This window comes from Lepidochelys kempii, chromosome 14 (genome assembly GCF_965140265.1).
Source record: "Lepidochelys kempii isolate rLepKem1 chromosome 14, rLepKem1.hap2, whole genome shotgun sequence".
NCBI classification, from domain to species: Eukaryota; Metazoa; Chordata; order Testudines; family Cheloniidae; genus Lepidochelys; species Lepidochelys kempii.
In genome coordinates, this window is record NC_133269.1 from 16,942,293 (window position 1) to 16,958,193 (window position 15,901).

General features: G+C 46.3%; 1 protein-coding gene across 3 annotated transcripts in view; it reads right to left on the reverse strand.

The window, feature by feature from the left end:
* The window catches only part of ST6GALNAC1 (ST6 N-acetylgalactosaminide alpha-2,6-sialyltransferase 1), a 48,411-nt gene that overhangs the window by 12,284 nt on the left and 20,226 nt on the right, over positions 1 to 15,901 (reverse strand). For 2 of the 3 annotated variants that reach the window (XM_073311073.1, XM_073311074.1), the window contains exon 2: positions 2,701 to 3,244. In XM_073311073.1, the coding sequence (XP_073167174.1) occupies positions 2,701 to 3,244 (544 nt within the window). Of the gene's footprint in view, positions 1 to 2,700; positions 3,245 to 8,453; positions 11,251 to 15,901 lie in introns of those variants that run through there. The other variant, XM_073311075.1, reaches the window with a different exon arrangement.

A 15,901-nucleotide genomic window follows, 5' to 3' on the forward strand; every position in this document is an offset into this window, starting at 1 on the left:
CAACCACGGTGTGTGCCAGTGTAATACCGACAGACCCCAGTCAGCGGCGGGATCGAACGTGGGGCCTTGGGAGCTTAGTGCATGAGCCTCTACCGCATAAGCTAAAAGCTAACTCACTCTTAGCTAAGGCTGTAGAGCTGACTCATGTGATCTCTCTCTTTAAATGGTCTCGGTGCCACTAGATGAGACAACACCACAAGCAGAAGGTGTGTGGGTTCCAGCAGGTTCCAGCTACTAGCCGCCTCTGTGCACAGGTGGATTTCCTGAATAGCTTTGAAAGCTGCAAATGAAGACTAATGGTCTGGCAGAGGCCTAGAAGGCATCCGCAACCCTCTGAGCCCAGCAATGGCAAAGCAGGAAGGACGGAGGGCAAAGCCCCACTTGACGCTGCTTCGCCAACAGAGGAAACTCTGCGCTGTGTGGGCAAGCGCTGCCAGTCTCCTCTCTTGTGCTAACGAGGACACACCTAATTCTATTTGCTCGGTTTTTATGAGTGCAGCGAAGAGAACGGTGCAGGATGTTCCTATAGGCCTGCTGCCATTCATACAAATACTGTATCAACAGCAAAGTGTTGTTTAACCTCTAGCAGTTTGGCCTCTAGCGACTCAGGTCTTTCCTTCTCTGCCGGCAGCTTCATTACACTGCTCTAGGTTTAGAGCTTGTCACAGCTCCTAAATTCACACAGGGCCAGCGTGGCATAATAGGTGGGTGGATGATTTCTAGGGGAAAACCCAGTGAAGCAAGATGTGCAGGAGATGGTGAGTCAGTAACAAGCACTGCTTCTCCCCTGAGACTCACTATCGGAATCTATACATCCTTAGGGGCTGAGTGATGGATCATATTTTGGGTAAAAATGACGAGCAGTCCTTGTGGCACCTCAGAGACTAACAAATTTATTTGGGCATAAGCTTTCGTGGGCTAGAACCCACTTGAAATCTAAAATTTGAGGTCCCGACATGTGTTCATTAAAGATCCCCTGACACTTTTTGTAAAAGACTCTGGGGATGTCATCCCCCCTGTGCTGGCCAAAATCTAACGTGAGCAATTAAGTTCTGCCTAGTGAAATTTTGTGTAGTTTTAGCTGAATAAAGTGTCCTTAACTTCCTGTCATAACCTGCTACCCAGTGTCACTTTGTGCTGGTCTGCCAGCCGCTGCTCTCCACCCCAGAGGGGGCTGCATTGGAGCAGTGGGCACCGTGATTTCTATGGGGACAAAGTTAATACTTTCATTTGGGGATCCATTTGTGATCCAAGAACCCCTTAATAACAACTGGCAAGGCGGGTTACAGGATCCTGATTCTGGTATGTTCATTCTGGTTCCCCAAAGAATGTCATGGGAGTTCTTACTGGTCATTCATATCATTGTGACATGTATGTACAGATACTGTTGGAGTTATGTACATGTACTGAAAATATGTTTTAAAGTCTGGATCAAGGCGGAGCTGACAAGCAGGCTTTTTGTTAGATAAGGGATGTTGATTCACTGAGTTCGCTGTTGAAAAGTAAATTAAGTACTGTCTCATTCACAGTGGGTCTCCCATCCCCTGTCTATGCTGAAAGACTATAAGAATTTCAGAAAGGAAAACACAGTGGGGGAAGAGAACCTTATATGGAGATATGCTTCAAAGGTTTGCTGGACTATATTTGGGGAACAAAAAAGACACCCCAGCATCCTGCACCTAGAAAGTAAATGGGCAGTGCATTTACATTCATGAAAATGTGATCACAACCAGATTTGGTTGGAAACATTGCAGTAGACTTTGGGTGAGATAAGACTTCTTTAGACAGGAGGTTAGCCTGTTAAGTTTTGTCTCTATGATTTTGTTTTATGTGTAACCTTTTGTTTCCCTCATCCAGAGGTGAAAGTAAGCTGGTATGGTCCAGTATGGTGTGCCGGACCGGACCGGCTTCCTCAGGCTGGCGATTTAAAGGGCCCAGGGCTCCCTGCAGTGGCCGGAGCCCCGGGCCCTGTAAAGCACCACCCTAGCCCTGCCACCGCTACCCCGGGGCTCCGGCAGCCGGGCTTGGGCAGCAATTTAAAGGACCCGGGGCTCCTGCTGCTGCAGGGAGGATTTAAAGGGCCCAGGGCTCCAGCCGCCACCACCACAGCAGCAGAGCTCCGGGCCCTTTAAATCTCCCCTGAGCCTCAGGACTCCCAGCCGCCTCTGCAGCTGGGAGCTCCGGGGGTGATTTAAAGGCCCCGGGGCTCCCAGCCACAGCCGGACTGGGAAAACAGGGATCCACCAGGCAGTACGCTGGGGCAGAGGGATTTATTTCTGGTGGGATAGAAGAGGGATGGGGGGGGGAAGGATTTCTTTCTCTCTCTTTTTTTTTTTTGCAGCAAAATAAGGACTGCCCCTCCTAAATATATACAATTGGCCTGTGTCAGAGGCTAATCCCAGGGTTGGGCTGGGCAAGATGTGTTAAGGTGATATATATATATCTCAAAAGTTATATATTAAACTTCATTGTTTTGAATGAAAGGCCAAATTCCGTCCTGCCTTACAATCCACACATGCCTCCTTCATTTGAGCTCGGGGCAGCTCCTCTGCATGTAGCTACCTGTCCATGCCAGAGGCTAATCAAGAAATCCATGAAAATAGGTGACTTGGAAAAACTAATGTGGAGGCTAACAAGGAGGTAGATTTATAGGAGACCATCCAGCTGTATACGTGGCCAGAACACATAGTAATCGCTTACCGACTGTGGGGCTGAACTGTCCAAGATATAGCGGTCCTCAAAATCCCACCGAGGCTCGGACTTGAAATCGGCAATCCTCAGCCTTCTCTTTTCTGCCACTGTAGGAGCCTGAGTCGTGACATTCTGCATTGTGGGAGGGGCTACGTTCTGCATCGGGATGCTGGGATGAACCTTGCCTTTTGTAGTGGGTCTCAGCGCACCGGGCTTAGTTGACACAGGGGCCTTTTTTGGTTTTGCTTGGTCTTGGGCTATGGTCTTTGCATTGGCTTCCTTCCCCTTGGGTGCTGGTGGGGCACTCTTATCCTGAGTTTGCATCTTATTGGATGCTGATATTACATTCTTATCCTCTGCTTGCTCCTCCGTGGCCTCTCCTTTATCTGACGCCATTCTCTTAACCATATCTTGCTCCAGCCTATTGCTGTCTGTGCCCAGTATCACATTTAGCTGGCTCGAGGAATCCCCTTCAGCGGGCACAGTGTGGAGCTTGCTCTGTTGGATGTCCCTTTCTGGCATTTCTTTGGCATGTTGCAAATAAATGAGTGGCCTAAATGTAATAAAAAAAGGCAAATATACCACTATACCAGTCGAATGAAGCCCCCTCTATCCCCTCCACCACATTAATGGCTATCTTACCCTCCAAGCATTTTATGACACTAGTGAGTACAGCAATTGCCCTCTCTAGGGCTCCACTTTTATAACCTTCATTGAGTTTCTGCAGGGAATTGTCATTATGCTTTGCTCAAAGGACACCTGCCTGAACTTGATCTTGTTTGTGATTTAGCCATAAAATGGTTATTCAGCATCTTGGACCCACCAGACATGAAATCATGTGATTTGCCCCCCTCCGCCTGTGAAATCAATCATACGTAATTCAGACTATTACACAGGTGGTTTTTGAAATATTAATGACCGTAGCTGGAAATCAATGTAGAGGAAGAGAGGAACCTATTTGCAGCTAGGCACAATCCATGACAATCATCCTAGGACACTGACACATCCCACATGAAAGAGACAGGACTATGGTGTAGTAAGCAGAGCAAAACCTTTATTCAGGATACTGGACAAACACTATACCTGTAGCCCACTTGCTCTCCAGCTCGCATTCTCGCTGAGTAATGCTGATGCACCTCACAATTCCCGGCCAGAATGGGTCTGACTCCTGGTCCAGATTTGGCATCCACGGACTAGATTGCTCACTATACTGCAGGTACTGCAGCTTTTCAATACTTAGAAGAACAAGCACAATGTTGGGAAGAGGTCGTCTGATGTCTAGAAAGACTTCTGTGCGGGCTGCAGGGATACTAGCTACACACCGCTTGACCGAACAAGGTGCAAATGTGGGGGACACTATGACCCAATTCTGCAACGCTGGATGTCCCCTACTCATACTGAAGTCAATAGGAGGGGACGGTGCTTAAGACATGGCAGGATGAAGCTCCATGTGTGACCCAGAGCCAAAATCAGGGACACAAGGAAGTGATTCGAGTAAGGTAAGGTCAGAATGAGGTGAGATTTGTTCCTGTAGTCTAAACGTCACTTTCTATGCAGTCTGCATTTCCGAAGTATGGAACGCACAGCAGTCTGATTTAGAGAACAGGGACTGCTCCTTCCTTGCAGACTGCAGTGACTAGGGACCTCTACTGAGCTGGTGCAGAGCACAGATAAATGCTTGTTTTAAAGAGAATCATCAGTAGAGCCAAAATGTATATTTGCATGCGATCCGCAAACAAGGTACACGGATGCGGATAGCCCCCGATTTGCAGGGCTCTAGCAATCAGTCCCAATGTAACCAGGTACATCCCAGCCTCCCAGTGAGCTCAATGGAATGTTAGTGGGCAATAGCAGCAAGGCAGAAGGAAAACAACAAAAGGGGATGAAGACACAGCACCAAATCCTGCCCTTTGGGGATTACAAGTGAAAACCCGTCTTGCATGTGTACTATAAATGCTGTGCCAGCCCAGGGCAGGGAGTAGCAGCAGCTGGATGGGCTTGTCATACAAGGGATCTCCAGCCACCTGCAAGCAATGGGGCAAAGCAGCTTCAAAGTCACAAAGCTTCATCTTTCACACAAATGGGCTTCAGGCTGCTGGCTCCACAGCATGGGTCTGCCTCTTCCTGCAGTTTCAGTTTCACTCCAGGTTGACTGTCACAGCCGGCTCATGGACAGCCAGACCTAGTGGTCAGAGCCAGGGTCCACAGTCATGAGACAGGAGTCAACAGTTGGTCATGTCAGGATACTGGGATATCAGAAGCAGGAGACAAAGTTGAGATCAGAATCATGAATCGGTAACCAGAGTCAGGCTGGGTCAGAGGCAGGAGGCAAACTGAGATCGGAACCACAAGTCAGACACCAGGAGTCAAGCCACGCTGGAATGCCAGGAAGCCAAGCCACGGGAGCAGGAGCGGGAGGCACCCAATCCAGAATAGGGTGACTCTCAGCTGCATGGACAACTTCCTGTTCCTGTGCTGGGTTTATGTAGAACCTGTGGACCAGCCAGGACCTCCAGCATTCTGTCAGTCAAGTTCCAGGCCTGGAGTCCTCTGGCAGGGTTCAGCTTTTGCCCTAGCCACTGTTAGCAGGTCCCTGGGAAGCAGGTTGGAACTTACTGGCATCTAGAGTCTAAGAAGACCCGCAGTTCCTGATGCTGACCAATGAATGGCCTGAAGTCCTACGGACTTAGCGGCATCGAGGCAGCTGAGCGGATGGATGTAAAGATAGCAGGCCACGTTTTCAGCTCATGTGAATTGGCAAAGCTCCACTGACTTCCTGGGGGAAGCCCAATGCGCCTCAGAGGTGTAACGCCTCTTGTAGCTACCCACCGTGCAGAGGCGCTTGCCTACTGCACCCTCCTGCAGGAAGGCAGCCAGAGTGCATGGTGTGCTCATCTGTCATTTACCAGCACACACTGGAACTGCAGTATGCAATAAAAAAACCCCATAGCAGTTAGCTACATATACCGCACATTACAGTACCCTGCAACAGGGCACATGGCTGGCATCCTGGGAGGAAGGCAGAGATGGACTCTAACAAGGTCACCTTGGCACAACCCACATCAAGTTTGCATTAGGGCAGTGGTCAGGGGTTCTGGAACAATTTGGACTGTGGGGGTGCTGAGTGGCATTGAACCAAACTGGAAACCCTGTTGATGATGGAAACCACTTGAAGTCAGGGGTCCTTTTGTGGTTTTTGAAGAAAAATGATCAAAATGAAAATTTGTGGGTTTTTAAAAATGCATAACAGTTTTCGTTTTTATTTTTGGAAGATTCCCTCACAGTTAACAGTGTTACTTTCTCACACATTTTTATTCCCCACCCCTTTTAAGTGGAAAAAAAAGTGAGGGTTCTCCCCCCACACACGTTCTCTAAAACCCCCTCCTCCCTCGAGATCCTTAAAAACCCTTAAAAAGCCAAAACATTTTTTTTTTTTTTGGACAAATGAAAAGTAAACAGGAAAACCAACAAATGAAACAAAAATTACTTTCTGTTTTTTGACCATCCGAGATTTTTGCAACGTGTTTGCAAAGTGCTTTGAGCTCCTGAAATGGAAGATTAAAATGGGGCTAATCCTGGCCCCCACAATGCAGGACTACAAGGCTCAGAAAGCTAAGTTACCATGGTAGTTCCACGGTTCACATGGGGTGTCATGTCATGGAGAGGCTATGCAGGGGGACTCCACAACATCTGTGCAGAGCACTGATCCATTGATCTCTGCACTGGTGCGGACATGGGATTTGCAAACTATACACTGACATTTGCTTTTAAAGATATATTGGTTTTAAGGAAACATTGTTCCATGAGGCTTTACTGTATACAGGTAATAACTACCTGGGTCGTATGTCAGATACTAGTGCAGAATGCTTCTGTCTTTTGGCTCGTCAATCCAATGGCTTCATACACACGTCATTTGACATGCAACAGGCAAAGGGACACATCAGCAAGTCCCCAGGAATTTTAGAGGGGTTACATTTTTTAAAGGTTTGAAATACATGGTATTAAATGCCTACATTTTCAGAAATAGCCTCCAATACAGTGTGAGCATAATTACATCCATTTGGAAGCCCCACTGCCTGATTTACAGATACAACCAGGTAATTAGGTCTTTAAATGGATACAGCTGTAAGTGCCATTATTTCCACCTGCAGTAATGGAGGCTGGGGTGATGCCCAGCCAAAAAATCAGAGCCAAAATGTTTAAGTTTTTCTTTAGAAAATCCACTGTTGTCTGCATGCTTTCGAAAGTGACAGACAAGCCTTGTCCACATAGGAAAGTTTTTTGGTATAAACTAAGGTGTGAACTGAAATCAATATAATTTTACCAGTATAACTTCCATGAGGATACAGTTGTTCCAACATAAACCATCTGTTTGATAGGAGAGTTGGAGAGGGCTGAGGGTTTGCATCCCATAGGGATGCAGGGGTGGAAAGGAGTTTCAGGCGGTGACTGTGGGGTTGATTTCCTGTTGGGATGATTATTTTAATGCTGCTAAGATTATATTTGGCAGCTTGAGCCCTTGGACAGGAGTCTTTTTATCATCTGAAATCTAAAGAAAAGAAATAAAAGTGGGTTTTTTTGGTTTAGTTTATCTTGCTTATGGGTTTTAAGGTAAACCAAACAAAGCCATACTTACTCTGGAATAAGAGTGTCCACATGGAGGGTTATAATGAGGTCAGTTTAAATTCACACCTTAGGTTATACTGAACAAACTTCCTAGCCCCAGTCATTGAACTTAACCCAATACCTCTTCACTTCCACAGTGAGGACAGATCTTTGTGGGTTAAGCTGCATGGAACAGTTCCTTTGGGAAGGATCCTACAACTGTACTGCTGGGTTACTTTCTATAATATCATTATTTGCATTATATGAGTGCCTTGATTCTGAATCATACTTTCCTTTGTTTGTTTGCTTGTTTGAGAGATTACCAGTATAATTTTGGCTCAAACTCCAAATCAAATCAGTTTGCAGAGCAAATGTTATGATTCAGCTGCCCCAAACCTAAAGGGGCTCTTTGCATCTCATTCTGCACAGAGGCAGGGTTCTTTCCCTGGCTCCCGAAAAGAACTGAATTTGGAGAGTGGCAGAGTTGGCTTGGATGGTACTTTAGCCCTTGAAATGTAGTCTGCGTGCTTGTTTAGATTAAGGAAATTTGCACTTCCTGTATATTGATTCCCTTTGCATTAAGGGTTTGCTTTGATGCAAATTTCCCTAGATTAGACAAGTCCTGAATTAGAGGTTTTAGAAAACATTAAATATATTTTATGCATAAATAACAATTGTATTAATGGAATATCTGCAGTATTTTTGATATAAATAATGTTTTAATTTAATATTTAGATATCTATAGTCAAAAGACATGATGATATACATAATGTACCATCTTTCTTGTACCGATATTACTCAGATCTTGCTTTCTAGCACAAGGTTTTGGGTGTGTACACACACACACATAAGTATATAAAAGAAAAGGAGTACTTGTGGCACCTTAGAGACTAACAAATTTATTAGAGCATAAGCTTTTGTGAGCTACAGCTCACTTCATCGGATGCAAGAGCTGTAGCTCACGAAAGCTTATGCTCTAATAAATTTGTTAGTCTCTAAGGTGTCACAAGTACTCCTTTTCTTTTTGTGAATACAGACTAACATGGCTGCTACTCTGAAACCTGTCAGTATATAAAAGATTTCACACTTAGAGCTAGAGAGATTGGAGAGAGTACACTACCTGGATAGTTTGTCTTAGAAGGAGCTGGATCTCTTACCTGTGAAGACATTTTTCTGAAAAGCCGAAGAAGGAGCTAAAAGAGACAACGAGGAACAGAAAGACTGTCACAAAAATGGGCCAGAAGATCAACCGGGGCACCTTCACAAATCTCCTCCGGAGAGATCGCATGGCCTCGCTTTAGGCAGGACTGGAGCTGTTCCCCTTCCCTGCTACAGGTGTACTGCACAATGAACAAGCAGGCCGTGTGACTCCTTAGATATCCCTGGCCGGTAGGTGCACACCCCCTGTCCCAGCATGCAGGGATGGTAATAAATTCTGCATGCTGAGCTTTCTCTGCCAGAACAGAAGGCTGGGTGTTGGTTTTTTGGTTTTTGTTTTTTCCATGCCAACACTGTAGCAGCCTTGTGAGGATTCTGTGGGCTTGGCCGGTCCGTGGGCAAACACCTATTGTTCAAACTTGCTTTGCCAATGTTTCTTGATGGTTGATGTAAAATAAATACCCCCTTTCAATCTGTTTCAGGCAAAAACAGGAGCAAATAAAAGCTCGTGTGAATGACGAGGTTAACCATAGCTACACTTAAGAGACTATTTTTCAGAACAGCACCTAGCTGTGGGTTTGGTCAGTTCTAGTGATGTCTATATTATTACACTAGTGCTTGGAAGAGCCAACCACGATCAGGCCCCTGTTGTGCCAAACACTAAACAGACACATAGTAAGAGACCATCCTTGCCCCCCAAAGCTCAATCACTAGATACATAGATGCCAAGGCCATAGGTCTGACCTCTTTATAACCCAGGCCATAGTTTTAAACATGATCCAAAATGACTCATAAGCAAGTCCAAAGTTAAATCCATTATAAGGCATCAGAAATTTGATTGTTAAAGTGAATTTAGTACTTGGGTAAAGTGCCACATTAACAGGCCTGGAGGTGGAAACTTTCTCTTCCTCTCGAGAGCAGGCACAGTTTCAGTGGTGGCAATGCAAGCTTCCCCCAGCCTCCCCCGCTGGGCCTACCAGTCAGACTGCTAATTCAGTAGGTCCAGCTGTGGGACTGGGGTTTGAGCGACAGGCTTCTGTCCCACTGGGGATTGTGTTGAACGTCCACCTCTCCATTTCATAGAGGCCGCCGCTGAACAACAGCTTGTGATCACAACTGAGTTAGGCCACGGCTGGATTCGAATCTGGGTGGCCTACGGCAGAAGTGAAAAGGTCTAGATGGTGCTAGCACTCCCATAAATCACCCCGTTGGGCATGTTAAAGCCATGAAAGTCCAGGTCCCTGAATGGCCGGATCCAGCTTGGCACATTTGTGTTGTGAAGTGTCAGATTTTGGTGGGTCCCCTGTGCAAACATGCCAAGGTAGAAAGACTGAAAGAATTTCTCCCTGTCGGGCCCCAGTGATAGCAACAGTTTAGAGGGTGAGGGGCTGGGGGAAGGGATTTGTTTTACCATTATAACAAAAATACTTCCTCCTAGCAATGGCCAAAAAGCAAAGTCAGCAAGCTGGTTACAACTGCCTCTTCCTGGGAGTGGTTGTATCCTGGTCCTGAAGGATATATGGATGTGTAGCTAAGACAACAGTATTCACCCTGTGAATTCAAAATGGAGGAGGAGTATCTGAGACTTGATACAATGGGCTGGGGCCATTATCTTCCAAAGATAAAACCATCTGCTCTTTGGACTGTTGAGCCACATGGAGAACTATCATCTCTGGCAGGGGTGATTTAGCAGTTTGGAAAGGGGGAGTGGTGAACTCCTCCCGAGTTAAGGAAATCATTCCAAAGCTGTTTACATTTTCACAGGGGCATTTTAACAAGCGGCCCTCCCTGGCGCAACACTGCAGTTAATCCAGGTTTCATGGCTGTACTGCCGAATATGTGGCGCGCCTAACATATCTCACAAACTTTAGGAGAACAACACTGCACCGCCATGCTTTATCAAGGCATCTCCAACACTTTTCTAAGACACTAAAATGACAAAAACTCTGTGTAATTATTGAGCTGTGCAATCCCCTTCTCCTCCCATTTTTGTGTGCCCAGATCAGGTAATTTCCCACACTTTTACTCATTTGGGCATGCAGCCACCCAATTTTCATATGCAAACAAGATGCTTTGCTGTTATAAACAGGAATTACCAGAGTTTGCAACTCTCACTTGTTGCACTTGGCTTGCACAGTCCTTTCAATGTCTTGGCCAGAGAATCTTGTGTATTTGCACTGGTGTTAATGACCCTAGCAGCTGCAAGGAAATAGAAAATCAGGTCCATTGTGTCACGGACCTTTCTAATGATATCTCACAAGACCCATCTTGCATAAAATAGATCTTAGGCTATAATCATGTTCTAACAATATTTCCATGAAGCAGATGGGGTGTAGTGTCACACATTGCTCCTTTCAAACTCATGCACAAGTCAACCTAGTCACAGCTCTCCATTTACACAGTAGTAACTCTTTGCCTATAAAAATTGCTCAAAATGGGATTGATCCAGAGGGCTGTTACCCATCCCTCAGCTCCATTGACTCCACTCTGAGTTCCAAGTGCATAGTACCTCTAGAAAACTAGAATCAGCATGAAAGCTTGTTGTGTTATCATAATACTCCTGTCAAGGTTCCTCCCCCACTCTGAACTCTAGGGTACAGATGTGGGGACCTGCATGAAAAACCTCCTAAGCTTATCTTTACCAGCTTAGGTCAAAACTTCCCCAAGGTACAAAATATTCCACCCGTTGTCCTTGGACTGGCCGCTACCACCACCAAACTAATACTGGTTACTGGGGAAGAGCTGTTTGGACACATCCTTCCCCCCAAAATACTTCCCAAAACCTTGCACCCCACTTCCTGGACAAGGTTTGGTAAAAAGCCTCACCAATTTGCCTAGGTGACTACAGACCCAGACCCTTGGATCTTAAGAACAATGAACAATCCTCCCAACACTTACACCCCCCCTTCCCTGGGAAATGTTGGATAAAAAGCCTCACCAATTTGCATAGGTGACCACAGACCCAAACCCTTGGATCTGAGAACAATGAAAAAGCATTCAGTTTTTTACAAAAAGACTTTTAATAAAAAATAGAAGTAAATAGAAATAAAGAAATCCCCCCTGTAAAATCAGGATGGTAGATATCTTACAGGGTAATTAGATTCCAAAACATAGAGAACCCCTCTAGGCAAAACCTTAAGTTACAAAAAAGATACACAGACAGAAATAGTTATTCTATTCAGCACAATTCTTTTCTCAGCCATTTAAAGAAATCATAATCTAACACATACCTAGCTAGATTACTTACTAAAAGTTCTAAGGCTCCATTCCTGGTCTATCCCTGGCAGAAACCAGCATACAGACAGACACAGACCCTTTGTTTCTCTCCCTCCTCCCAGCTTTTGGAAGTATCTTGTCTCCTCATTGGTCATTTTGGTCAGGTGCCAGCGAGGTTACCTTTAGCTTCTTAACCCTTTACAGGTGAGAGGAGCTTTCCCCTGGCCAGGAGGGATTTCAAAGGGGTTTACCCTTCCCTTTATATTTATGACAACTCCTAACCATGTAAAGGTCTAACACAAAGAGCCTTGGAATAGCACTGACAAGCAGATCTTTATTCCATTGATTCCCTGCCATGCAGTGCACAGGCATTTAACATTCCCACCTCCCAGCCTGCCCATGGAGAGGCGACTTGAACCCGAAGAACCATTCATTTGCTTTTTAAAAGAATGACTTACGGTATATTCTCTCAGGTGAGACACTCTCCTAATTATTCATCAGTCCCCCAAGAGTCGACTTAGATCTCGATTCCACACAGTGTGATATGTGGGCAGACTACGGCACCTGTGCTCAGTGTGGCTCCATCCCCACCCAGCCACTATGCAATCCAGCATAGGGGCCTTAATGATTAAATACAAAATACAGCTTCAGTTGTGAAATATAGTCATTAAACTCCCAGGGCCAAATTCATCCCTGATGTGACTCCACCAACTTCAGTGGAGTTACACCAGAGACCAATGGGGAACATCCTCACAGAGTCAGGTTCAGAATGAATTCAGCTTCTGATTAATTTTTGCTGTGTGATGCTCTCTCTTGCCACAGATTCCATCAGATATCTCTCATCCCCTGTATGACAACCATGTTACCCTAGTTAACCTCTTGTGACACTCTGTACCCTTTTACAGGGCTATGATACATTTTGTATAAAGTATGCCTTGTGAGGTATCAAAAGTATAAAGTATAAAGTATGTCTTGTGAGGTATCAAAAACACATAACTTGCTGATCATTATTATCCTGATAAAATGTGTGTGATGACATTGCATGTAAAGGTATATGATTTCCCTGTACAGTATTACTAGACATGTTCTGAGTCTACAGAGAAGCAGACACAGACCAGTTCTGCAGAGACAAAAGGCTAGCCAACGCCTCAGCCAGGTGTCAGCAAAATCAAATGGAACATCACCTGGTTAAGTGGCCATTCTTTGAAAGGAAAGAGGATGTGGGTGAAAAGCTACATCTTCACAAAAAAACAGCTAGGGGTTCCCATCCACACAGACTTCCTGTCTCCTGAATCTCAGCTGGAATGATTCTTGAAGAAGAGAAAGGACTAGAAGAGGAGAAAGGATGTGTCCCATTTGATTTGTCCCTTTCTCTCTACTTAGGACATCCACACTTGAAGACCAAAGGAAGCAGCTTTGGAGTTGAAGAGGGATCCGGTCTTCTTTCTTGCATATGCACTTCAACTACATTGTAACACTGCTCCTGCAGAAAAAGTCCAGTCCTGCCAGCTTCTGATGCCTCCTGCAGAGTGCCTCCTGTCAATACCTAAGTCTTTCAGTTTATTTATTGAGGAATTATTGGTTTACTTTTACAAAATAAAGCACCATTAAATAAAAAGCCTCTTAGCCCTACCTACTATAGGTGGCACTCTGTACACTGCAGATGTTCTTAAAGTGCATCTCTGCTCTGAAAATGCCTCAAAAATGGCATTCTGGGGCTCCACGTTTATTGTGTAGCAGTGCCTCTAACCTAAATGGGTTCAGCTTACAAGTAAAATGATGTTTATTCTAATCTCCAGCTCTGCAAACTCCAACTAGAATGGCAGACTCAAGCTGGGCTCTTTGCCTTGTGCATTGTCACCAACTCCCGCAGGCCAAATTCTGCCCTCAGGGTATGTCTACACTACGGAATAAGGTCGAATTTATAGAAGTCGGTTTTTTAGTAATCAGTTTTATATATTCGCGTGTGTGTGTCCCCACAGAAAATGCTCTAAGTGCATTAAGTGTATTAACTCGGCGGAGTGCTTCCACAGTACCGAGGCTAGCGTCGACTTCCGGAGCGTTGCACTGTGGGTAGCTATCCCGCAGTTCCCGCAGTCTCCGCTGCCCATTGGAATTCTGGGTTGAGATCCCAATGCCTGATGGGGCTAAAACATTGTCGCGGGTGATTCTGGATACATATCGTCAGGCCCCCCTTCCCTCCCTCCCTCCGTGAAAGCAAGGGCAGACAATCATTTCGCGCCTTTTTTCCTGAGTTACCTGTGCAGACGCCATACCACGGCAAGCATGGAGCCTGCTCAGGTAACCATCACCATATGTCTCCTGGGTGCTGGCAGACGCGGTGCGGCATTGCTACACAGTAGCAGCAACCCATTGCCTTCTGGCAGCAGACGGTGCAGTATGACTGGTAGCCGTCTTCGTCATGTCCGAGGTGCTCCTGGCCACGTCGGCTGCGAGCGCCTGGGCAGACATGGGCGCAGGGACTAAATTTGAAGTGACTTGACCAGGTCATTCTCTTTAGTCCTGCAGTCAGTCCTATTGAACCGTCTTATGGTGAGCAGGCAGGCGATACGGATTGCTAGCAGTCGTACTGTACCATCTTCTGCCGGGCAGGCAAGAGATGAGGATGGCTAGCAGTTGTATTGTACCATCTTCTGCCGGGCAGGCAAGAGATGAGGATGGCTAGCAGTCGTACTGTACCATCTTCTGCCGAGCAGCCATGAGATGTGGATGGCATGCAGTCCTTCTGCACCGTCTGCTGCCAGCCAAAGATGTAAAAGATAGATGGAGTGGATCAAAACAAGAAATAGACCAGATTTGTTTTGTACTCATTTGCTTCCCCCCCTCTCCTGACTAGGGGACTCATTCCTCTAGGTCACACTGCAGTCACTCACAGAGAAGGTGCAGCGAGGTAAATCTAGCCATGTATCAATCAGAGGCCAGGCTAACCTCCTTGTTCCAATAAGAACAATAACTTAGGTGCACCATTTCTTATTGGAACCCTCCGTGAAGTCCTGCCTGAAATACTCCTTGATGTAAAGCCACCCCCTTTGTTGATTTTAGCTCCCTGAAGCCAACCCTGTAAGCCGTGTCGTCAGTTGCCCCTCCCTCCGTCAGAGCAACGGCAGACAATCGTTCCGCGCCTTTTTTCTGTGCGGATGCCATACCAAGGGAAGCATGGAGGCCGCTCAGCTCACTTTGGCAATTAGGAGCACTTTAAACACCACACGCATTATCCAGCAGTATATGCAGCACAAGAACCTGGCAGAGCGATACCGGGCGAGGAGGCGACGTCAGCGCAGTCACGTGAGTGATCAGGACATGGACACAGATTTCTCTGAAAGCATGGGCCCTGACAATGCATGCATCATGGTGCTAATGGGGCAGGTTCATGCTGTGGAACGCCGATTCTGGGCTCGGGAAACAAGCACAGACTGGTGGGACCGCATAGTGTTGCAGGTCTGGGACGATTCCCAGTGGCTGCGAAACTTTCGCATGCGTAAGGGTACTTTCATGGAACTTTGTGACTTGCTTTCCCCTGCCCTGAGGCACATGAATACCAAGATGAGAGAAGCCCTCACAGTTGAGAAGCGAGTGGCGATAGCCCTGTGGAAGCTTGCAACGCCAGACAGCTACCGGTCAGTTGGGAATCAATTTGGAGTGGGCAAATCTACTGTTGGGGCTGCTGTGATGCAAGTAGCCCACACAATCAAAGATCTGCTGATATCAAGGGTAGTGACCCTGGGAAATGTGCAGGTCATATTGGATGGCTTTGCTGCAATGGGATTCCCTAACTGTGGTGGGGCCATAGACGGAACCCATATCCCTATCTTGGCACCGGAGCACCAAGCCGCCGAGTACATAAATAGCAAGGGTACTTTTCAATAGTGTTGCAAGCTCTGGTGGATCACAAGGGACGTTTCACCAACATCAACGTGGGATGGCCGGGAAAGGTACATGACGCTCGCATCTTCAGGAACTCTGGTCTGTTTCAAAAGCTGCAGGAAGGGACTTTCTTCCCAGACCAGAAAATAACTGTTGGGGATGTTGAAATGCCTATATGTATCCTTGGGGACCCAGCCTACCCCTTAATGCCATGGCTCATGAAGCCGTACACAGGCAGCCTGGACAGTAGTCAGGAGCTGTTCAACTACAGGCTGAGCAAGTGCAGAATGGTGGTAGAATGTGCATTTGGATGTTTAAAGGCGCGCTGGCGCAGTTTACTGACTCG